Below are 25,935 nucleotides of genomic sequence, written 5' to 3' on the forward strand. Positions count from 1 at the left end.
TAAAAAACATTTATAAGCTTCAAATACTTTCCGTGTAAGTCTACAGCTTTGAAGTACATACAGTCCCGCACAGAAAAAAGTAAGACAAGTCTTATTAAGAAATTTAGCTAAAACTGAGTTGAGTAAAATGGCCTTACTATAATAAATAAATAAATATTTTTTTTGTTCGACACTGTCAGAATTTGAGATTTTTCCCCTGTGTGAATGGATTTTGATAAATGTCACAACTTGTCAAAACCAAACGCCTAGCGAATTTTGAAGATTTTAAGCGTTTTGGATCCTTTAAGGGGTTCGTCGAACAAAAAAACGTTGTATTCAACTCGTTCTTGGGTAAATTGGTCTTTTTTGGCACTCGTGCCAAAGAGAGCCCAATTTACACACGAACTCGTTAAATAAACTACTATTAAACTAACCATAGAAATAGTAAACAGATTTACAAAAAAAAGTAGAACAATGTTTTTTCGTTAATGTACATTAACGAAAAAACATTGTTCTACTTTTTTTCTGTCCGCGACTGTATTTTATTTGTGATATTAAGTAAGCAAGAAAACTGTGATGTTTGTCATTGCGACATCGATAAAAACGTACTTTTTTTGAGAGCCATAAATATAGAAAACTGTTGACTATTTCCTAGAAACATTATTTATTGTTTCAATGAGTGATGAAATAAATATTGTAAACTAAAGCTCATATTCTGTTTTTTAATCCAATCATAAAATTATTTCGTCGAACGAATTACATTTCAAAACTATTTTTTTGTTCGACACTGTCAGAATTTGAGAATTTTCTCCTGTGTGAACGGATTTTGATAAATGTCACAACTTGTGAAGCTCATGGGCCTTTGAAACGCTCGTTTCACTCGCGTTTTAAAATGGCCCAATCGTGCCAAAAAAAGCCCAATTTACGCACGAACTCATTAAATAAACTACTATTTTCTAGATAATTTTCAGTTTTAAGAACTCGAGAAACTGTTAACTGCCAAAATGTTGTCACAATAGTTTCTCTCGTCTAATTTTTTGCTGCAAAGTTTTCATTGAAAATTTCTTTTGGTGTTTTTTCTGACTTAACGTAAATATGGATTATTTTTTAAAATTATATCGATATTGTATTCAACAACAAAATTGGTGGATGCGCCGGGTAAAATGTTTAATGACATCCAGGGTTATTCACGAGAAACCAAATTTCCAAATTCCAAGATTATCTTTTCACAACTAACTATGCAAAACTTTATTAAAAAATTGTAATTTGGATCCACCATATTTAATAAAAAAATTTTTTTTATCAACCTTACTTCTGAAAAGGTAATGTTGGTTGCATCAAAAATTTGTTCGGGCTCTTTATTCCTCGCGAATAACCCTGTATATATACGTATTTACATATTTCATAAGTAAATGTTTTTTAATGAATGTTTTGTGAAAATTTATTGTAGTTTTGTGGAGGTAGATGAGAATCAATGAACCATCAAACGTTAGTTTAAGTCATTTATCATTGTATAATAAAAATTTAATAGTCTTTTGTGCCATTTACTTTTAAGCGTTTAACAGAAGCCTTAACTTTATAGTCAGCGGAATATTCAACTCCTCTGAAATTTCAATAAAACTTTGTTGCTGTGTTAACTGGACGGTATTTCGTGCCATAAATTTGGTCGCTTAGGGTCGGTACCGGTTCAGAAAAAAAAAACGATATAGTGCAAATGTATATTAACTTATGTACCCACAATAAACAAACTGTTAGTGGTAGTGGAAACACTTTTTGACTTATTTTATTAACTCTCCAACACTTGATATCGGCTTAAATGTATAAAAGCGGAAAATAGCCGTCATAAAAAATATTACTTTCATTTCGATCAGAAATATAATTTATTTTATATTTCATCATCCTGCTCATAACAAAGAAATTGTCATCTGGCACCACCAGAGAGGGACTTTTCCAGTGTAATTCTATTTTATTATTCTTTTATAATTGAGAAAAATGAAAAATGTCAACGCTTTAAGTTAGGTAATTTGGCATAAAATCGCATCGGTTCTGTTCATTCTACATATTTATCTGCAGGACGGGCTTCGAATTAGGAATTAGCTTTTTACATTTTAGAGTGCATTCTATTTTAAAACCGACTTTTAATGTAATTAAAGTCAGAGAAATTACGTTCGGAATGTAAATTCGTCATTGTGAGGCGAACTTTTTGCAATACGGACGAAGAAGCTGAACCGCTGCTGTTTTATCGTCGATGGTGCTGTTATTGAGCCGGTGACACAAATATAAGACGTAATAAATGTTGACATAAATCCCGGCGAAATATATGCCTTCGAATAATATTGTACAGGAAATATGAGATATTTATGCAGATCTAATAAAAGAAATCTTCGGATGGGCTTCTTTTCAACCACACCGTGGGCGGTTTATTGTTTCGGAAGTCTGTTGCCCTCATTTTAATACATTATGCAGGGTGATTGTACAGTTACGTGCAAAGTTAATGCACCGTGTAAGTCGCCATTTATTAAACGCCACCGCAAGCGGTTTCAAGCCTTGCAATAAAATCGCACCCCGTAAAACATCACACATCAGATTTTAGACGTTTTAAGGGGATTCTCGGATAAATCCTGTGTTGGTGAGATACACGCATTTTGAACAGAGAAGTCCGAGTCCAAACGGTCGTAAACCAAGGTGTTATCGAAAAAAATAGATTGGAAATGAAAAATTCAGATCTCTGTTCTGACTGATGGGGGAAACGAAGTCCAACGACTAGTTTATAGCTGCCAACTGTCGGTCGCCAAAATCGCTGTTTTTGTTTATTTTTTAATTCTTCTGAACCAATCAGGGAACACATTTATTCAAACCTATAACGTCCATATTGGTTAATAAATTATCCAGAAATAAATGATTTATACATTTTTTAATCGAACTGAAGCCTCGGTAGGTCGGTATCATGTGATTCAGAAACTTTCATCTTGTTTATTTTTTATTTCTGAAAATAAAATATTACATTTTTTAAAGAACTAATATCCCGCCTTCCGAGAAATAGATGGCGTCCTAGCGTTTTTTGTTTTATTGAAAAACACAGAATATTTCGAGTAACCCAAAGCTTTCTGTAAAGTTAAAACTTTTGGTGCTTAGGTGATCAAATTATCGTGACATGTTGGGCCACAAAATATCGCTACGACCACCACAACTACATGATTATTATAAATGTTTCTGACATCGTAATTGGCAGTGATTAACGCTGTACGTATGAATTTGCCGCCTCTTCTATACTCGGAAATTTAACATTTTGACAGTTTAAACTTGTCACTTTGCAGTTTTCACTGTTTATCATTTTTTTAAAGTCTTAATTAAGTTGGTTGAAGAAATAAATGAGTTATTTTCAAGATTGTCTCGTGCAGGACATTGGACATTACTTACTGTACTAAGAGGTATGGAAACATTTAGTTTACACTTAAACAGAAACATTCTCACTTTAGCTACGATCCAAATGGTTCATTTCCTGATACTGGATACGTTTATTGTAACGTATTAAATACGAGTATTATTAAAATATTGTACAATGAGTTGACTTATTCAGAATCAATACCTTACAAAATATTCCAACCAGGAAGCGTCTTTGATGGTGCATATTAAAGATGAGAGGCTAAAAGTGTAAATTGAAGAAAACTAACTGGAAGACTTCCAGAATATGAGGAAGCCGTGCCAAAACATGTTTGAATTTGTTTCTATTTTCTATTCAATTGTGAAATAATCTTATTTGACACGTATTTGGAAATTTTATGTTTATGTTTATGTTTGTTAATTATGAATTCCTTGGTTTCATATTTGTTCTGGATGAAAAGCTTATCGTTAGATAAAATTCCATATCCCATAATTCCCATTAAACGAGACCTTTTACTTAACTGCGATCCGGGAGAAATTCGGCCGCAAGTCCAGACATCGGTGTTAAACGATCCCGTTGCACACGAATCGAATAACCCGAAGGATTCCGGCGGTGGCTTTTGACAAATGCCGCAGAGTCGTTAGGGCTCTCGCCTGAATTCGAGGCGGCTTTTTCGCTATGTATATTTGAACAGGGGCCGCTGTTTTACAACACCTGTGGCGTTAATAATTGAGTGGCTTTCTAGAAAGGTTTATTGACAATACCACTTAACGCTAGCATACTCGCTAGAGTCACTTTATTGCACGTCTCCAAATTAAATTTCCACCAGCCAATGACAACCAGATCCATAACTAATTTTAAAGCTAATTTCGTGAAAATTCGGAGCGACGCGTCGTAAATTGCACGGAAACTTCGCCCCGGTTTTTGTTAGTCAAGTGTTGTCAAACGTTAAAGTAACAGAGACGTTTCAGTTCCGGTGATTCCGGTCTGTTGTGCACTTGAAAAGGGGCCGCTGCACAATCCTTCCGGTCTAGTCCTTCGCATGAAGACAACATAATGGTCCTTCTTAAAATACGAGAAGCATCGTGTTGAAAAAACGCTTATTAACGGACCCATCATTTTATCTAAATTTCAGCGCTCCGGTGAAACGTCAGAGAAGATATTTTATCTTAGCATATTTCGTAATCCCTGAAAGTTAATTGGCGCAGCCCGTCGTACAACTGTCTTTTGGGAAATAAGGAAGATTGGGGAGCAGTTAGATTTGGAGATATTTCTTTTTGCTGTAATACGAGACCGAGTAATTAACGGTCGCTGACAGTCGCGTTGAAATGCACTGGAGATTTCGTGCAAAGGAGCATTTAATTTGGTCTGGGGTATCGGGAAATTTCTTCCGCACAGACGACATTATTTCATATCTACATATGACAGCCACAGCAGAACAGAAATACTCTTGTCATCCTTACAAAAACATTTAATTACTGCGATATTAACTTTTTATTAAACCACTGGTGCTGCAGTTGTGGGTTTTAATAAAATTTCAAACATGAAACTAAAATTGATCTTTTAAATTAACACAGAAAGCATAGTTATATTTCAAGAGTTGAAGGCACATCCTTCAAATAGTAAACATGTTTTCGTTGTGCGATTGTCTTGAATGAATTTTTAATAAATGGACAATTAACAAGATTAAATACTAATTTTTGTGACAATCTTCTAGAAATGTGGAATATGAAAATAATTGATTGGTTTATTCGAAATTAAATTTTATTTTGGCAAGATAATGTAAATGTATTAGATTGTGTTATTAGGATTAAAAATGGTACTTTTTTTTTGACGCGCAATTTGTTTGCCTAGCGAGGCGAAGCGTAGCATAGCCGAGCTACTGCAATAATTGCAAGTCAAAAAAAGTCAATTTCTGTGTTGAACTCAGGGTCGTATATGGTACGCTATAAGTTTTTAAACACTTAACGTTATCGCAAAGTAAAAATAGAAATTATTTATGCAGTGCAGATACTGATATAAATCAGAGAATATAATCTGAACTGAATATAAAGTAGGAAAGTTGCATTGACGTTATTGTTGTAGATGTTTAAATAATGTTTTTAAATTTGTCGGAATAGATCATGCAAATAACCTGTCTATATAGCCTTGGATATATATCCAAGATGCAATTTTTGTGTTGTAGACGTTTGCCATCATTGTCCTATTTTACGTACATATGTCTTTATGTTGCAAGATCTCACACTCATGCATGAGCAGCTCTATAATACTGAAAGCAAAACGACATACTCTTGAAGTTTGAATGCAGTTGTAGTCAAAAGAATGCGCACTGGCAACCATCCAGAAGCGATGACAATCAGAATATTGCAAATATTATTTGGTTAATATCAGGTATTTAAATTTATTTTTGTTGCCTGCCAAGTGAAATATTTAAATGTGAAAAACAAATCATATTCCAACCATTCCAGATGTAATATAATGAACTAATTTAACTAAGATGTCATAATTGCCGGCTAAAGTTAAAGTGCTTACCTTAAACTGTGGAATTAAAGTAATTAACCAGTTTAGAAGTTGGAGATAATGTGATGAGGCGTAGAAAGTAGAAAAGGATATTGTTCGACTTTAATTTTAAATTTGAATAGAAATTACTTCTTGCTTTAGTTAAGCCAAGATTGCATTATACTGTTATACACATTCATTACTGCCACTATAACTGGATGTTTGAGAATAAAAAATGAAAAACAAATTTGTGTTTTGTTTTTTAATTTTTTACCTGCGAACTTCCTTCCAGTTCGAATCACGTAAATGCGAGTAGATTTCTAGCGGGTAAATTTAATTAAAACTTGTTAACATCTGTCAAATTGAAAGTTACGTGACAGTTGCAAACATATTCGATACCCTGCATGCGGGATTTGTAGCGTAAGTGTATTCTTCTTCGAAATAAAGTTGGCCTTTTGTCGGGAATACAAATGAGGTGATTCTGGTTAGTTCCGGAGTAAGTTAGTTGGTTAGTCTGCATTGTTGACACAAGTTTTATGGAGTTCCTAAAATATGGAGTAGCTGAAAAGTGCTCTACTCACCTTCTGAGCTGCCTGTTGGCCAGGATGACCCCCATGAGGGCGATATTGGCGGCCATCCCCATCGTTCCTAAGGCGAATATCAGCGCCGCCTCTGCGGTCCCACCCGGATGACACTGGAAGACCCTGGTGGCGTTCAGGCTTGCATTGGCAACGGTGCTCCCGAAACGCAGGTTGGCACCTATCATCGCCACCGCAGAACCTGTCACAGAATTCCGGTTGTACACAATTCACCAACATCAACAGTTAACCACAAGCTCCATGAATCATTCCGTTGTAAGAACGGGGAGCAAGACCGAGGGTACGGTTTGTGTTGGGCCCACAGGAATCGGGATGTTCTGTGAAGGAAGGTCTTCAATGATGCTTTCTGTGTAAACACAGTTTTTTAGAAAGCGTCGCAAATGTTGTGAATGGAAACAGCTCGTGTGCAAGAGCGTTCTTTTAACGGTTTGCCAGTCCCGACTCATATTTTCCATCCCAGTTTAATAAAATAAATTCTAGTTGTTTGATATTTTTCGGTCTCCATCCCTACTTTAGTAAGCGTCTCTGGTTGATAAACATCAGATTCTGCCCGAGGTCGCTCTCCGAATATGTGATAAACTCGAAGTTGGAGAAAAAGATTGCATGCTTTTTTGGGGCGGTCCTTTCACTGACACTCGTGCTCCGATAAAATCCTCAACTCGAACGGGCAATATTCAAACATTTATACCCGGACTGGGTCCTACCGTAACAGGCCAATTTTAATACAGTTGCTTCTACCGCAGTCACATTAAATTTTATTTATTAAAGAAATTTGGGGTTTCTTTGGAACGCAAGTCGTCTAGAAAGATTTGATGTGCGAATAGTCGACGATGTTTTTGACAGGTGTTGGGAAACTGAAATCGAAACCCGATAGAGGAAATAGTTTAAGCGTAAATAACGATTTCCCGCGAAGAAGAAAAAGTGCTAGGCCAAGATACATTATTCATTTTATTTAACAACAGTGTCTTTGAATTTGTACAGATTTACGTTAAGTTCTGGTAATCGAAATGAAGGGAGAAATGTAGCTATCCGTTGCTGATAAAGCTGGTAATTACTAGGATAAATTTATTCCTGGGAGCTTCCCCTTCGATGGAATTAATCGGTTCTTTTGTTGAACCTTCCTCGCAATAAGGTCGCTACCACATTTAAGCTTTTCATAGCAAAGATTTCACCATTTGCTTTTGTCAGCTCACATCTGAAAAATATATCTATATATTTCCTTAATCTCCGAAATAATAACAGGCGCTTGTAAAAACTGTCTTATCAGGCAAAGCGGATTACCCAGGATTTATAAGTTTTTGCAATATTATCGATCCCCAACATCACGAAAGATAAAAAGAAACAGGTTTTATCGCAGTAGTATGATGCAATCTTTACCACAACGTTAAGCATTAAACGACCCTGCTCAAACTTCACCCTAATCCTTCAAATGATATCTATAAAGATGTACATTGAGACCTGAAGATTTATTAAATGTGATCTAATATCAGCAGTTGCACAACAAAACTGTCATTAGAAGCACGAGCGACATCAAAATTTCAGTAGTAAGCCTTGACTCCGTCGTCAGGTTCCTGCATTGCAGGAAGACTTAAAGATTTAATAATTAACCAACGATCTCAAAAGGTAGTTGCCCTTTGTGTTCATCCCTAATTCGCATTATACGGAATTTGGTAGTGTTAATAATAGAAAATCTTGGCAGAAGTGACCCGCTCAGTTATCATGCCCAGTCTGATGGAGTTAGATTGCAACAAACTTGCACCATTTAAACCTCATTTAGCGGGAATAGGAACACTACAATTCCCAATAGAACTTGTCGGAATTAACCCGATGGTCCATGTGATTTGTCTCCGGCGTTCGATTAATAAAACCATCCAATTACGATACAATTTATTTTCAGGAATTTTGTTTCGCTACCTATTGGCCATTGAAAACGCGCGGTTTTAGCATTGAATGACTGGTAATTGCGCTTTTATTATTCTTGTAGATTTTATAAATGGAAGCGAAAATGAGCATTTATGGAGCAAATTTAAAATGTTTTTGTTTATTAAAGCTTTACGAAAATGTGAATATATTGCTTACAGTAATTCGTAAAAGTTGTAAAAATGTGGATGTATTTTTTTCAGTCAGATTGAAATAAGCCTGATTTTTAAACTTTTAACAACAAGCTATTAGGGAAGAAATGATAACGAAAATGGGAACTGTTATTTCGGTTAAGAAATGGAATGAATTTAACGTTCGTGAAATTATATTAAAAGTAAATCACGTTCAAACATTGAAAAAGTTGTTTGCTTATAGTAAGTAATTTTGTAAATTTCGGAACATTGTGTCTGCAAGAAATGTTTACCTTGAAGGGAAAATGGAGTAGAAATCCGTGTCTCCTTCTTTCCCTTATTTATAATCCGTCAATTGGGAAGTTTTGCGATTACGTGATGTGCTTAGAAATCGCAAAATATAATATTTAATAGAGACAGACGGGTGTTTTGGTTTTGAAATTAGGTACTTCATTAATTCACGCTGCTGAAACCACCGTATTATAGCTTACTCCTTTTTTTTATTCAAAACCCTGATTTTTCGTATTTCATATTTGGAAAGCTTTATTCACTTCGAATTTAAGATTACAAGTATGTATTACATCTTAACATATCCCTGCTATCTATACATTTCTCTTTTGTAACTTCTTGAGGATATCAATCAGAAAAAAAAATGAATTTATTTATATATGTATTTAAAAGAAATATAATTGTTTTTAGAAATCGTCTTTTATAAACAGTTTGTTATACGCCCTTCTGTCTAACTGAATTTTGAAGTTTGCTAAACATGAGATCCTGTTCAATTAATTAAAAGCTCAGGTGAACCAACAGAGGAAACCTGTTAGAACCTTTTGACGGAAAGTTACCTTCAAAGTTTTATTCCCCTATAAATTAAACGCCGTAATGTAAACTAAAAACCGTATGCAGGAAACTCACGATTGAAAATTAAACTATTTCTCCTTTACATAATTTTCCTAAATGTGCAATCAACTTCTCGTTGTTTATGGAAGAAATAAGGGTCCATATAGGTAATATTCTAAGGAACATTTTTGGATGTTTTTGTACTTGTTGACATGAGATGGTTGCAATAGAGACTAGTGATTAGTTTTTTCGCGGTTGAGAAATGTTTGAATAAAATAGTTACATGACCCAATATTCAATCTAGTTAAATCGATCGATTTGAATCTGATATGAATGAAGTTATTTGAAATGCATTATTCAGAATATTACGGTCAACACTAGAGATTTGGTGTAGAAACGAACAGTGTGAAAAATAACATGAGTTGTATCAACATAACGCATGTGCAGCGAACAATAAATGTGATGCAAGTTTTTGAAACATTCAACACACATGCTATCAGACACATAACAAGTAAAAGTCCTCTTGGGATAAACTGTGTTTCCTTATCAAGTTTATTTCCAGAGAGTGGAGAGAGTAAATCTTTCCGTAAAATAAAAGCAATATTTATCTAGAATACGGAACGAAGGCATTACAGCCGAAGATAAACAAAACAACCGACAAGGAAATAATAGTTTTATATAGGTCGTAGAGATAGATGGATTCAACGTATAGGACAAATATTTCAGATGGCCTTATCGGATTAGGTCGTCGGATTTATTCGACACTACCCTCGGAGGATTGATATCACTCCTTGTCGTTTCACATGCAAATGCTCCGGATCTTGCCTTTTTTACAGGTAATTCGAAACAAACCTGACACAAAGTCTGTTTGGTATTCTCGATGCCACCTGACCCAAAATCTACTTTCAGCACTAATCGTTTCCCGTCCTTGCTTGCCTTGCGTCTGATTTGCCGTAAGCAACTTTTCACAACGGGTCTTCTTCCCAACATATTTCTAACTTAATTACTAACGAATAACTCTAACAGGACTAGTACAATCCAAGTTTTTGAAGGCCATGTAAAAGGTAATTAACATGTAGATTATGAACAAACAGGCTCAAGCCCGGGGTCGTCTTTTTCTTCAAGCCAACAATGTGTTACGTGGTCGTTTCAGGTTAAAATTTGATTACACAACTTCAGAAACACGAATGTTTATCCTGCATGAAAATTTCAATGCAAATCACGGTGTAAATACATTATTCAATAATTAAAACCGCCTGTTGCGAGCATGACCATTGTTCCAACCAAAATCGTGCATTATATGGTTTGCAGGCCCCAGCCAAAATAGGTTAGCAGAGTTTGTTTTTTAAATGCACATTCTACATTGTGACCTTTCATTCGAATAATAATTAAGCTGAATATGTTTTCGTTTGAAGAAAAGGGACATTTTTAAATTTATTATTGTGCAATTCTGGGTTCCTACAAGACACTCTAAATCCTTTAAATTTTTCATTTCATGTTTGGACGTAACGCAGTGTTGATAGTTCCTCTTTTGTAAAACACAAAGTGTTGGCCCGGCGTAATAGGGAAATTTCTCTGTTAACATTATTTGCATATTTTAGTGAAATATTCACGTGCGTAAAATTTTACTCGAAATTGCGGGACAAGCCTGAATTTAACAGATCCACATACTTAATACCTAGCTTAAATAAGTTCCGTTATGCACATAACTTAAATTAAAATGATCGCTTAAAGCGACTTGGAACACCCGAAAACGCTTCCTTTTTAAGTAAATTGATTCGCTACTGAGTCTAATTAGAAAACATAACACTTAATGTCCATTTTAAAGGAGTTTAAGAATTTTTTGGTGGCTTAAATTTCAAGCCCCTCTTCTAATTTTCCGTGAAAATGAAGCTGTTGCTTAATTAAAAGTTGAGTTGGTCGTAATGAACAAAAACCTGTTTATCTGAGTTTCTTATTTTCGGCAAGTTATGACGAGGCCAGCCTAAAAAGTTGTCGGCTGAAAGTTGTGGTCTTTATTAAACCAATATTATTAACATCACAGTGAAAGTTTCCGCCGACTTTCAGACCCTTAATCAGCAGCCCATGGATAACAACAATCAAACGTAATTTATCCCAAGAAAAATTATCTCTATTTTTAGCCGCTGAATGAAGGATCGTAATTAATTTCTACCAATAAAAGTTGTTTTGATCCGTCAATTTTTTTGTTGTGAATTTTGCGACGACGCTTAATCGAATCTTATTGCCAGCTATCGTTATGCGATCTAATCAATCATTTCACGAAGTTTCCTATGTCTTATATCTGGTACCAAGCCATTAAGAGCTTTCAAGAGCTTTTGTTTGCGAAACTTGATGCCTGATGAAGTATCTACAGACATGTCCGTTGCAGCTGTGATTAATTTTAAAAGAAATTCTGTTCGTTTATATGTGCGAAGGAGTGGCGGTGTTCGATGAAATAATCAATCGTCGACCAGCTAGTGCAGAAGATGGCTCCCAAATTAATTAAGTACGTTAATTAAAAAATTATATGTAGTTCTCTCTTAGCAAGCACAATTTAGGAATCCGGACTAAACATTTTTGCTTGATTTTAATTGCCAATGAGAGACGGGAAAACGATTATGTCTTTTTAATTAATTTTGTAGACAGACGAAATTCTACTTAAGGCTCTTACGAAGTTTGCCCGAGTCCCGAATCTTATCGATTTGGATTTGGTAATTATGCCAAGTTATAAAATAATAGTTGCAAACCATCGTCATAAAGTAGAGTGGAAGTAGATGTTCTATTTCAAAAAATTCACCGGTATTTACTTTCGCTTTCGGAATCTTGAAGGAAGGAATTTGGCTTACGCATCTTCCGACACTAAATACTCATTTTTATTGGAAGTCATCTGTGAGAGGGCATAATATATTAGCTTAAAAGCTACAGAAGATCACGAGGTATTAACTAAAATTAGAATCGTGCTTTCAGCAGGACCTAAGAATTTCAGTAAAATCTTCGGCTGTGATATAACTCGTACAATTATACAAAGTCAGGTACGGAGCTTTCATGACGTTTATAATGGAGGCCCATTTTGTCGAGTAGGAGCCGCCTCCAAGATCCTGCCTCATTTTCTTTAACGAGTACGGTTCCGATGTGGAGTTCCGACGAAGTAATTCCTAGTTTTTGTAGCGACAGTTATTCCGATTGTTTAATTCTAAACTGCCACGGTGCCAATAAAATATTCAAGAATATGAGTCTTAGACGTTTCAAATAGGTTAACGGTTCGACTTTATTGCGCCTCATTCGTGTTTTACTTCATATAAACGTTTTCTAGAAGACGAAAAACACTCACAGCCTTCTCAACTAAAACTGTTTCAAACTCTCGTGCAGGCAAATATTATTCAGGCGTAGCTTAATTGAATTTCTTCCGTCTATCACCCGAATCACAATAATTTTATTACAAGACCTATTATTTTTGGACGAAGTGAAGTGTTTTAGATGTAATTAAAACTCCGCCTCAAAATTTAATCTTGGGTCCGTGGCAGCATTCGATATATGAGAAAAGTTGGTCGTTACGCAAGCGGCTCGGAAAAAGTTTCATCTAGGGAATTAGGGGCAGAAAAACACTGGTTTGTTGTTTAGTTTAGCGCCTATAATAGCTCGGGTGACATAATTTATTGTCTGCTTGTCATCTGAGTTAAGGGCGTTGTTGTGTTTTCTCCGGGGACAAAAAGAAATTTTCATTTTCACGAATTCAGCAACTTTTTTCATAATTAAGTAAAATCGTTTTCTCAAGGAAATTATGAAGCATAGGGTTTTTAGAGTGCTCACGGGATCGTAAATTGCTCCTGCAGAGCAGAGGTTATTAGAAAGATTCAAGCACACTCATTTGTTGTAAACGAAATTGTTGCTGCCTCTAAATGATTAAAGAATTTTTTGTGATGGAGCTTGCGTCGCTATCTGTCTTTCCACTCGATGACCAACACAGTTTTAATAATCGCCTTATTTCTGTTTTTCTTTCTAAATTGAATCACCCGGGCTACCAACCGACCTAGAAATTACTAATATTTTCCGACAGATGAGAGAATAGTTTTTGAGAACAACAAAAAACAATATTTATTCTTAATTCTAATAAGTCCAGTTGACATTTGTTGAGGACTAATTCTAAAACAATATTTGCTTTATAAAATTTTAGAGACATTTAGACCAGCTCAAAATTAGAGATAATTAGCTGATGCTTGAACCGATTAAAAAACCAATCAGCTCAAGAACCAACCCGGTAAAAGAAATTAACAAGTTAACCTATTTCGCGGGTTAAATTAATCAACTGAATTGAATGATTTGTTTAAACAATTTGATAGTGTTGAATTAAATTAACCAAGTTAACTATCAGAACATAACGGACTTAACTAATCATCAGCTACTTAACCGGTTAAACCAGTTAAACCATACAGGGCTAAATTTAATTGGCGAAACAGATTAGACCAGTTAAATTGTACAGTCCTACTCAAAATTATATTTTCACTAATAACGTCATGGAGCTTTTAGTTTATTTTTGTTGTGTAAACATAAATCGAGAGTTATTTATGTGGCACAACATTACGTTTTCCCAAGTTTCGCTTTTTGTTTACTCCGCAAATAAATTCATTGGGAAAATTAAATTGTTTATGTTTTTAAAGCTCTTCAACAATTACTCTGTTTCGCTTATTCCGATAGAAACATCGAAACCGCTGCCTTTTTGTATCACAGATAAATTATGAACCGGGCCTGTTTGTTGGTTCGACGAGCACTGGGATAAACATGAAGTCGGTTTAAATCTTGTGGACCACTACATGTAAATCGTATCTCTCGGAAAACTTCACGTTAAGCTTTTACCGACATTTACATAATTTTCACAGGAAACTTTTCCGTCTATATACGAAATTGAACCATCCGCAGTCATTTATTACGTGCACAAAAACAAACCTTTCAGAGCCGAACCTAAATGTTCGAACCTTAAAAAATGTTCTTACTCTTTGTGATTATTTGAATCGGCGAAAGTCGATTTTTTCACTCGCAGAAATTCTGTTGTTGATTCCGCAGATTTATAATGTGAGGAAAGGTCGTAAATCGTGGTCGAAGTTAATTTCAGTAAATAAAAGATACGCGAACTTCTACAACAAACGTAATATATAATTTTTATTCAAACAGTAACAAAGATAATCTCGAGGCGGGTGCGTTTCTGATGTGATGATAAATCTTGCGGTAAAAAATCCGGCTTTAAGCTCCGACTGACACCCACGTTTTGAATGAAAAAAATTGATTATTGCACATATTAATTTTGAATGTTCTATGCTGTAGCTGACAGAATGCAAATTGAACTGGACGTAATGAGAGTTTCGACATTCGTCGAAATTGGACTGTGCAAGCCCGATGAACAAAAATAATTATCCCCTTTTTTATTAGCATAAATTTTCCAACACGGCGGAAATAATAACGTTATTCAGTGTTTGCTGGAAATTCCAGTTGTTAGCTGTACTTAGTGTCACGGCGAAGCGTTCACATTTCAGCCCAAATCAATCAAACGATTATAGTTTTTGGATGTCAGCGCTGCTAAAACTAAGCTCAAAATAAAGTTTGATAATTTTTTATTTTGCACACACTGCGACAAAACTGAGCGATATTTTTCCCAGGTTTTGAGCTGTTATGTTAGAAAGCAGTATATTTTGATTCAATTTACATAACATTGTATTTCAGATAATTGGAATCCATTTTAACCAAACATAATTCAGAGTTTTTATGGAATCGTTCAGATTCTTGTATCATTTCAATAATTGGATTAGACCCCAGCTTTCCAATTAGAATAATCCAAAATAATTTTTTTTTCTGTGAAAAAAATTCGAGTGTTCGAGCGACCAAGAACGTAGCAGGAAATTGAACGTTATCTAATAAACCACATTTTACGTAAACTCTAATAAATAAAACTTAACTTTTATTAAGGCTTGGTCTACGTGAGTTGCGTGCAAGCCACTATAAACAAGGATGACAATTTTGTGTGATTAAATGTAAGACTCCAATTAACGAAAATTGTGTCGCAGATAGATTCCGAAGCTATTTGAAAAGCAGTTATTCACATTCTGGTTGCTAGGTCTAAATCTTTCAAAAGCTCCATAAATCTCAATGCTTTACAGATCAGCACTTTTTCTACAGTATCTCATATTTTGCGTGCGCACTTTTAGGAGTTCGCACCCTTGCTAATGTGATATGAAAAATGTATGTTCTACATGGATCTGGCACACCATTTTTTGGTATATTTGCAAAGACATGTTTAAAAATATAACCGATCGGTATTATTAATTGCAAATATTGGTTCAAGCTTTTTCTTTCTTTTCATCAGTTAACCACACGAGAGCGGAAGGAAAGAGGACAAACACAGGACTGGGGATTTCGTATCGAAACTGAAAGATACTTACCAGCCGCCATTTTGAGTGTTTGCTCTTCTTGGTCTTATTACATTTTATGGAAGCTATGTGTTAACAACGTGATTCTCCTAGTTTTGGTCCTTCAAGTTATAACTTGATTGGAGTTTTGATCGGCACTTAACACTCGAATTTATGAAACACGCTACTGTTGCTACGTCACCTGTAACAATGTATTAAGTGATATTTATTTTGTTTTCGCCGAAACAAGAGACGAAAATTGTGGGTTGCACATATTTATTTTATTACTGGGTCGAAACGACTTGACCAAAGCAATAATCGTCATGGAAGTTTTGTGGTATAATTTGGAAATTACGTTTTGTATAGGGCCGCGTGTTATTAGGATTAGGTTTAAAGATTGGATGTGAATAATATATCGTCCAACATTTGGTTGTTTTTCTCCTATAGATTTGATTAGGTTTTACTGCTGCATAAACCGAGAGCAGGAGAGTGATCGGGTTTGGAATACACCGCCGTTCCTTTGTGGCATCCCTCCAAAGATATGTAAATGGTGAAAGAAGTCGGTGAGTTGGTACTACTACAGAGGCGTCAAAGTTACGTGCCTCACCAGTTGTTGGTGCTAATTAAGGTGTTTAATTACAAACTTCGCCTTCGTATCACCTCGAGCTTCATCTACCCTTCACAGATCTACGGGAATTGAATGCGGGTCGAGATTTATCAGTGTTGTTCTAAAGTCACACTTTCTCCGAGTCATCGAAAATTTATATTTCAGCCTAAAATGAAACTGTCTAAATTATTTATGTGACGGTAGACACATGAAAAATATGGGCCGGTTGAACCGAAGGCCTTAAACTTGCACGAATGCGATATTATATACATAATTTTACAACTTGAGCGTTCCGTGGAGAATAGCGATGATGGCACCCATGTTCAAATCAGAGACGTTGCGTCTACAAATTTCGGTTCGATTCCTGAAAAAGGAAATATGTAGTACAAAAAGCAGGAAACGTGCAAGGCAACCGGTTAGGTCGCCGACTTGAAATGAGGTTATCCAAATGTATTCATTTGAATTTTGATTTATATTATCCTTCTTCATTTCGTCCGTTTATCTGAATCAGCCCCATATATCGGAACCCATCAAACTTATTTTTTTAACGTCTTTTATCGATCCATTCTTTTATGACCCATTTTACAGAATCACTGTTTTTTTAAATCCACATAAAAAAGCTTTTTTTAGTGTTGATCTTCAGTTCTGACTTTTAACTTTATTAAAACGAACATAAAATTGAGATATAAAGTCGGCCACTTTTGCAGCAGAATTCTATTACAAAACGCATTAAATCAATATAGTTGAGTATAATTTAGCAACGTTTTATTAAAACTAAAACGGTTACTGCTCTTAAAAAAGAATTATGTGAGCTGTTATTATTTACCTTAAATTAAATGGTGTTCGCTCAAGTTTATCTTTTTGCTAATTTTAAAGATATATTTGTGTTGGTACAAATTATTCATTCTACGTTCCAGGTTTAATTAGTTTGCTACGAGTTCATATTTACTGCGTGTTTGAGAAAGTTATCTAGACGTAATTTGTCCCTGTAATATTTCCCTTATAATTTGAGAACTATGTATTTAGTTGCAATTGTTTAGAAGTTTCGAAAGCAAAAGCTGAGGAAGTACCGTTTTGTGGGTGGCTAACCGCCTCTTAATCACTTTTGCTCCACATTAAAATTTACTTTGGAATAAATTGTTCACTTTTAAACTGGTAAATATTCCAGTGAAACAAGAACTCTATGAAGTTAATTTTCAATGTCCTGCTTTCTTTTTCCATAATTTAGAAAAAGAACAAAGTATTCTTATGTAATATTCAAACTTGATGTTGTGGTGTTGGATTTTACGTGATATAATAAATATTTTTTTCGAAGTCATTGAATCAAATATTTGTTTATTTATGGATGCAAAATTCATTTTATTGCGACACTCCTGTGAAAAATACGAGAAAAAAATGTAAATTGATCAACGCCCAAGGAAAAGAAACGATCATTAACGAAAGGAAGGAGTAAAAACGGCCTTCGCTGTTATTTGGGGCAAATTCCGGTGAAATATCCGTAGATTTACAATCTGTTGTTCGGATCAAATGGATGCTAAATGCAAATTTTGACATTGCATAACTGCAAATCCAACATCTGATCTGACAATTTAAAATCGTAAATCCCGCCCAAACGACCATTTTCATTATTGTATCTCGAACTGGACGTTGTTTGCTAAAAGACGATTTATTGACCGGATTATATTTTAGAGTAGTAAAATGTAAACGATTGTCGGGATTGGCGGCAGGAAGCCGAAAGTTACGCAACAAACAATTAAATTACGATCCAAGCTCCGCAATTGTTTTTGGGACAATAAGAACGTAATGCTGCGACTTTGGGTGGTTAATGTTGTTGAAAATTGTACGGAAAAGTTTTGTTTGGTTTCTTGTTTCTCCTATTTTTCTAACAGGATGCAGTTGTTGGCTCCAAATGTATTTAACTAACAAGCCACGTCCCAGTTGTTCGAGGGAAAATAAAAATTGTTATTTTGCTGTTATGTGAAAGTGGGACAATTATAAAGCGAGACACGTAATATGTTAGGTTTTTTTCTTTTAATTGAAATGTTTTGTTAGGCCTTTGCTTTTATACCTAGTAGTAATTTTAAGCCTATCGTAAACACAGGACAGAGATAAAAATAATTTATTTCTTTCATTGGGACAGCAAAAATCGTCTCTTTGCCAGTCCTTGGATTAGTGCCAAGAACATTTCAAAATTCACAGTTTAACACAATCGATAACTGTAGCACTAGCAAAAAGAAGATCTGGGCAGGTACACCATCAGCCCTAATGTCCTCAAATAGTGCCAAAGAAGCAGTTCTGATAAGTTTTTTACTGGATTCGGGAAGGTGAAACCATTTTGACCCGTTAATTCTTCAACGCTACAAGAGAATTATAAAAAGCGCTTGATCCGCCTGATCAATTAGTGTTGGATGTTTTTTTTTTCTTAATGTTGTATTCAATATGAAGTTTTAACAATAGATTAAAATTAATCTCAGAATGTTGTGCGGGGAACGAGAAAAGCTCACGTACATTTGTACCGCCGTTATAATTACACATATCCACCCTCAACGTAACACAAACAATGCGTGTGTACGTAATGGAGCAATTTAGATTAAAATTTAACCCGAAGTTTGGCACAGTTCAAATTCGCCCTTTTTTTCAATTAAAATATTTTCGCAGCAGTCGCTTAATTGTGATTTTTTTTAATCGCAACAAAACTTAAAATCGGAGCCACATGAACAATCCAACTTACAAGCTTCTGATATCGACGGGAGCTTAGCGCATTAATTAATTTGAGAAACTTTCAAATCCTCGCTGGTCCTTAATGACAATAATTTTATTATTATGTTGCGAAAGTTTCTGGGCAAAAATGAAGAGGCGACGCACTCGGTTTTAGTCGGCCGGTCTGCACCCGGACCAATTCCGGGTCTAATTAACGTCACTTCACCGGAAGTTTTTTAATTCCGTGCGTCTGACTAACTCCGTCGCGGGTTTCGCGTGTATTTGGGCCGGAGATCGCGAGGATACTGCAGGGATGCTGTAACGTGCCACCCCATCGCTCTCTCTTGATATCCCAGGGGTGAATGCCGAGGTCTGCTCACGGTGGGCTATGCTCTTTAATTGGTCGGAATTTTGACGTACCGAAACATTCCTGAAAGTTCCGCATATCAAAAGGCGATTATTTTTATACGCAAAAAATTAAGAAGCGTGAGAACAGGGCGAGGGAAATAACAGACAATGCGGGGGTTCCCTTGTAATTCTGATGATTTTTTTCGAGGGCTTAGGTGAGGAGATACGAGTATAATGGGGATTTTCGCATGGAAATTCTTTTAAAATTGCCGCTGTCACGATTCATTAACAAGTTTTTATTAATTGCTTTCAAGAACACGGAGGGATTTAATACCGTTTTAATTAAATATGTAAATTTTTGCCATCTCTTCTCTTATTTAACCATAATGATAAAAGTATGCCGAGGAGCCATTTTACAAAGACAACTATGCCACTGTACTATCACTATATTAAAATGCAAAATCGAAAAGACCAACTGGTTAAAGATTTTATATTGGGTGATTCAAAATGATTGTGGCCAAGTATGGCAACTATGTACGAAAATTTATGTGGCAACTGTGTGGGTAGGGTAAAGTTGATATTTCTTTGACAGTTCATAGTCGCGCAATTTTGAAAACTGTCAAATCAGTGTGTAATGATATCAAAAAAATCAAATGCACGCTTATGAAATGTCATACAAATGACAACTCTACCTCATCCACACAGTTGCCACATAAATTTTCGTACATAGTTGCCATATTTGGCCACAATCATTTTGAATCACTCAATATGTATTTATTGACAGTGAAGTAAATTTTGCTTGTTCGTTTTATAATAATTACAAATTTTCGGTTGCACAAAAAATGTTGTGTACACCTTGGTCGCGAAATCCTTTAACATCCTCAAGATTGTCCTGTCACAGTTCAGCCGCAAGCGGCCTCTCAGTACGTTAAAGAATGATTTCACGGCCTTGATATACAAATAACTGTCAAGTGGTCTAAAAGTTCTTCCCTAAAAATTAATTTTCAAAAAATTTAAAAATAAGTTCTCGTTTTCTAATATACAACCTAATCAGTCTTATTTTTTGTAATTCAACACGTTTTGCAAACCAAATAAATTAACGTTAAACCAGACGTATCTCCTATAAATTCAGGTCACGTTTAAAAATTTAACACACTTTCACGTTGCACTCCATTACACAAATGCATTTGCATTTTTATTTTCCTAACAAGAAATTTCTTCTTCACATGGTACACATCGAGATGTTTTTTATATTTCGGCAATTAGAATCGTTATAAAAAGTCCTGTTACAATCTGCACATTTCAGTCGTGTCTAATTAAGAAGTAAGTTCCTCTTGCCGGTTACTAATTAATTAAAGACCGACTTTTATCTCCGGAAATTCCAGCATTTATTTTTAATAAAATTTTAAGTCACTTTTGTCGCTACGTTTTTAATTCTCTGCTGGAAATATTCACAACAAAATGTGTGCTTAGATAAATTTTCACGGGAAGAATCCAATCAGCTCTCGCAATAAAGAGCTTTAACAAAAGCGCCGAGTTAATGGATGGCATTAATAACTTTTATTTTTGCAGGTGGGGTTACGTCACATAATTACGGTCAATTACTCTTTAGTTAGTTTATTTTAGTGCGGTCTTTCTCGTGTGACCCTATTTAATTTTACGATCTTCACCATGTTGGCTTATAAAATCTAATTTGTTGACTCAAATCTGGAGTCGAATTTGGCAGAAAATTTTAGTGTCGATAAAAATGCCCTAAACGTCCTTTAGTTACTTCATAAGTGTCTCGTAAAGCGCGTTTCGATTTTCCTCCGTATTACCTCGCCGTATTTGTCGTCAAGTGGAGATAAGAATTTTTTTTTCCAAAGTCGGGGGCCATTGATCACACCGAAGAAGCCACTCTGTTTTCATTAGTGGACCTCTTATAACGTTATCAATCACAATCGAGTATTTTCCGATTTGAATAAGGCGAAGGATGCGTCGCGTATCCGACAACAGCTTCCTCCCATTTGCATGGAAAGTAAACCCGGAAATGCTAATACGAATCACACGTATCGATCTTATTGGAAAACAACGAGCAAGCCGGTGTTTAATTTTCAACTGCTTTATGAGTTGTCGGGAAGGCGGAGTGATAATTGACTCGCTCCGGTACTATAAGACTTAACAAGATTAAGTGAATTCGTAATAAGTTTTTAAAGATGTGGACCCGGCAGAATAGCAGGGCAGAAATCAGATCGCGGCAGCATACTTCGAACTTTTCCTTCCAGAAGTTTGGAAAAAAACAAATTTATCAAATCCGTCCCGACGGCATGTATAGACAAATAAAATCGACCCTCCGTGCTGACTTTTACGACAGTTTCGTACCTCGATTTTCTTCGGCCGTATGCCCATTCATTTCGTCCTGTTCATCCTTCACATGGATTAGTCCGATTCTGCGGATCGTAAAGTACAAAACTAGTCGCCGCGAGCAACGTTTCCAAGTCTGAAGGCGCGAATCGCGTCCATAATGCTAAATGTTGGAGCTTGCAAACCGTCCCTGGTTCGAAATGCAATAATCATCACTAAAATATGGCCCCCGTTGTATTTTAAATTTATGGGGCGGTATCAGCCGCACATCTTAAGTACAGTATTTTCCGCAGACCAAAAACTTACATTTTCTTCCAAACGGCATAATCAAATAAATTGGGACAATTTTTTAATCTCATTATCAGATTTTATCTCAACAAAAAGTTGAGTTCTACAAAATTTTGCCTGTTTGTCGAATAATCAGGCTTGAGTGCACATTAAACTTTAATATAAAATTCAGTTTGTTGTAAAGTAGGTTGCGTAGCGGGTAATGTTTATTTAATTTTTTTAGCACCCTACTCTGACGATCGATATTCTCGTACTAAAAAGAATTCCATTGTATCTAAATTGAATTTGGCCTTTACTTCACGTGTATCGACGACTCACGTCAAAGGGATAAATCTACACTTATTCCGACAAAGATATTTCAAAGTATACAGTACACAGGTTCAAAATAAAAAAACTTGTAATACGAGGCAACCGCAAAATTGTAGCTTTGAATGCGGGAAAGCCATCCTGCTTTTATACAACATACAGAACGTTTTGGACGACACTTGCTTAAAATTATAGAGAATTGGTTACGGCAAAGGATTTTTGTTTTGTGTTTTGCCTAATTAGTACCGTATAATTTACGATCATTTCTGTATTACTTCGAAACTATTTCTTTTTATTAATTGTGAAATTTTTTGTGGTAATATTTCATGTCTTTGTATTATAGTTTCTTGTATAAAATAGGAGTCTGTCCTTTCAGCAAAATACGTTTACAAAGCGAATTTTGATATAATACATAATCGAAAATTTTAGTATGATTTATTTTCCTCCTTATTTATTAAAATTCAATAAAGCTTTTTTATCTTGTTCAGAAAAACTTGTAGCCATTTATTATAAATGAATCGGCATTTATCTTCCTGTCAAGAAGATGCTGCCGTTATTAGTGTGTGCGTTATAAATGCAAGAAGTTCCAATTTTAGCAAGAAAGTGCGCAAGTGTTCTTGATCAAGACGCTAAAACCGATATTTTTTCTTTACTGAAGGTAAATAAGGGAGTAGTGACGGTCGGTCGGATTTCTTTTTTGTTAATGTCTACGTTAGTCTACAATATTCGGTATATCGAGTAATAATTAATGGCAGTGACGTAAGTTTAGTTGGGTGTTTTGGAACCAAGAAAAAATGTCCACATAAGTATTAAAAGTGTTGGACATAAAAAAAATATATTTTACTTGAAAATAATCCTTATCTGTTATCACCACTGATAATAGCTCCTATTATTATTATTTGAGGGATTATTTAAATGTTTCAAAAAATATTTAAAATCATGAAGGCACTTCTGCAACATTGATTTTCATAAATCTCTGTGGTAAAAAATACATATTTAATGTTATATGGAGGGTATTTCACCAGTGATAATGAGCCCGGCGGAATTGAAAATGCAACCCACAACACATTTCTAAAGTTAACGCGGCTAATTTAAAATATCGTATTGTTTTAAAATGAAATTATGAATCCATGATGGCTTTGCTTCGAATAATTTTATTTCTCACAACTGACATTTACGAAAAAGTTAAAATACGAGGATTAAATGTATTCGAACGAGAAAACAGACATGGTCCTGATTTATGTCAAATGTAAATAAAAATGCTTCTTCCTTTGAGCGTTTATGCAGACAATAAACATTTTCCCAAAAGCTCATCGTTTTTTCACAATTTCATTTAACCAAGCGAATGACGTTTATGTCAAAATTTACGAAACTGCACAGCTATGTTTAAGTATCCGTTAACTTTGCAAATGTCTTGTGGGTTGCATTTTCAGTTTCGTCGGGCTCATTATCATTCGTGAAATACCCTCTGTACTATATGTACGTAACATGTTCGCATAATTGTATGTTTTTAAATGATAAAAGGTTTCTTAAATCATGTTGACAAGTATAAAGAAAGAAAATAAATAATGAAATGTGTTTTTGAGCATTTTGTTTGATTTCTTTTTCACCTCAAGCTTTGCTGGAAACTATTGTTCACTTTCCTGCTTTCTAAACAATACAAGAAGAAAGGCCTTTGTGTTCTCTGTAAAATGAACAGCTATTTTTATAATAGATAAAGTAAATTGAAGGATCCATTTTTAGAATAATAAAAATTCAGTTAGTGTTTTATTCCCCGGAACTCTACCGTACTTACCTAAATACTTGCTTTTTTTTCTATAAGTAAATGCATTTACACATTTTGATTGAAATAATTATATCTTTTAAATCCAATTCCTAGTTACTATATGATAGTGCATCTTGATGCATTCATCGTCAAAAAATCATTACTACTTTTATTCTATTTGTGTAATAAAATAAGGACAGGCATTTATTTATTTTTGTCAATTGTGGTGCTAAAAAAAGTATGTAATCAGTCTGCCCACGATAACGACAACATTCCGCATTATTATCGGAAATTTTCGCATTGTAAATTAAAAATGTTATTTTATGATAAATAAACTGAAAAGTTTAATTAGTAAAATACAACTACATAGTTTAAATACCGACCTGTTTCCTAATTTTCCTCGAAACTGTTTAATTTTATTTGTTGCATCAAATTCACTGTAATCGTGTGACAGAAAATCATCAAAAGCTTTGTGTCGCGCGGGGTAATAAAAGAAAAAAATAATAATCTCACGTGTTGAAAAATATTCAGGCATTTGTTACAGGATATGCCAGATTTGATAAAATATAGGACGACAATTATTTGTGGGAAAATGTCATCCATTTCTTTTTTGTTTTTAAATATTACTGCATGCACGGTACTGAATGTTTGTGCAATTTAATTTTTGTGATTAATGTTTGGTGGTTAAAAACCGATATTTTGCAGAACTATTGATTCGTCCTTGCTTATATTTATTTTAAAATTGTGCGAACAACACAGACTCGGTAAAAGCACAGTCTCTCGTGAATGGTATACCGCCAGCTTTTTAAAATTTACTTCTCGATATTACCACAACAATGCATTTCCAATCCTTCGTTATCCTTGTAACGGGTTACTTCGAATCTGTCATTCCTCATTGATTGATCGCCACATAAAAAGGCCGAAGTGTTGTTAAGGATACAACAAAACGTTCCCAATGGGCATAAAGGGGACATTATCAGGGTGGCAAGTGCTTAGGGTGAGTAGGCACAAACTGTTTGTAACGGTGATAAGTATCAAAATTGCCTAAATACACGTAGGTGCAGCCACATTAAAATTTGGAACAAGGGGGTGAAACGATAATCGTCTCAGATGTTTACATGGAGCAACTTTCTATCGATTTCCGTTTTGGGTTTGTTTCCTGTGACCGTTGTGTGAGAAATAAATCAAAAATTTTGGAAAACTAGGTCCTGCACCTTAAATGCCGGATGCATAATGTATGACTGTCATGTTTTCCAGCAGCTTCGCGTGTTTCGGCAACATGTCGTCCCGTCCTATTGTTTATCACTCTGCCCTATATTTACCATACACGATCTCTTTTGAATCTTTATTCGTGCTGATTTACATAAGGGATAAATTCCTGGCGTCAGCAGCTTTCGTTGTCTATAATAATTATGATAGGACGTTCGGGTTGTCGTAATAACGGCGGCAATCTCGGTGAAAAGTCGGAACGGGAAAGGGCGGGACGTACAGCTACAAATGTTACAGACTTATGAGAATGTCATGCTCCGTCCGCAGGGTCCGAACCTTTATTATATTACAGGGGGGACTTCATGAGACAAATCTCTTTAGCTTTATTAGTCCTGAATGCCAATCCCGCTCGGTCAGTCATTCAACACCGTGTAAACATAATTTGGCAAAAGTTCGGTTCGCTTCTAAATTTTCGACTGATTACTTTCGCTAGCTCGGGTTGTCTAATGGAATCATGTAAGGAATTTGTGGCAACCCTATGGGGTTGACGTGAAATAATTAATGAGTTATGTAGTTGCTCAATTTTGTAATTGGTAATTAACTGATGTGTAATAACAC

The 25,935-nt window shown here is 35.1% G+C and overlaps 2 protein-coding genes across 4 annotated transcripts in view; one reads left to right on the forward strand and one right to left on the reverse strand.

Moving 5' to 3' along the window:
* Window positions 1-19,504, reverse strand: part of LOC138132045 (uncharacterized) — a 29,032-nt gene extending 9,528 nt beyond the window's left edge. For 2 of the 3 annotated variants that reach the window (XM_069049373.1, XM_069049375.1), the window contains exons 1-3: window positions 19,090-19,504; window positions 15,785-15,953; window positions 6,445-6,643 (exon numbers count right to left, since the gene is read on the reverse strand). In XM_069049373.1, coding sequence (XP_068905474.1) covers window positions 6,445-6,643; window positions 15,785-15,794 — 209 coding nt within the window. In that variant the 5' untranslated portion in view covers window positions 15,795-15,953; window positions 19,090-19,504. Of the gene's footprint in view, window positions 1-6,444; window positions 6,644-15,784; window positions 17,242-19,089 lie in introns of those variants that run through there. The other variant, XM_069049374.1, reaches the window with a different exon arrangement.
* Window positions 1-25,935, forward strand: part of LOC138132043 (midasin) — a 69,599-nt gene that overhangs the window by 17,975 nt on the left and 25,689 nt on the right. The gene's annotated exons all lie outside the window — the stretch shown is intronic.

The sequence above is a fragment of the Tenebrio molitor genome, chromosome 5 (genome assembly GCF_963966145.1).
Source record: "Tenebrio molitor chromosome 5, icTenMoli1.1, whole genome shotgun sequence".
Taxonomy (NCBI): domain Eukaryota; kingdom Metazoa; phylum Arthropoda; class Insecta; order Coleoptera; family Tenebrionidae; genus Tenebrio; species Tenebrio molitor.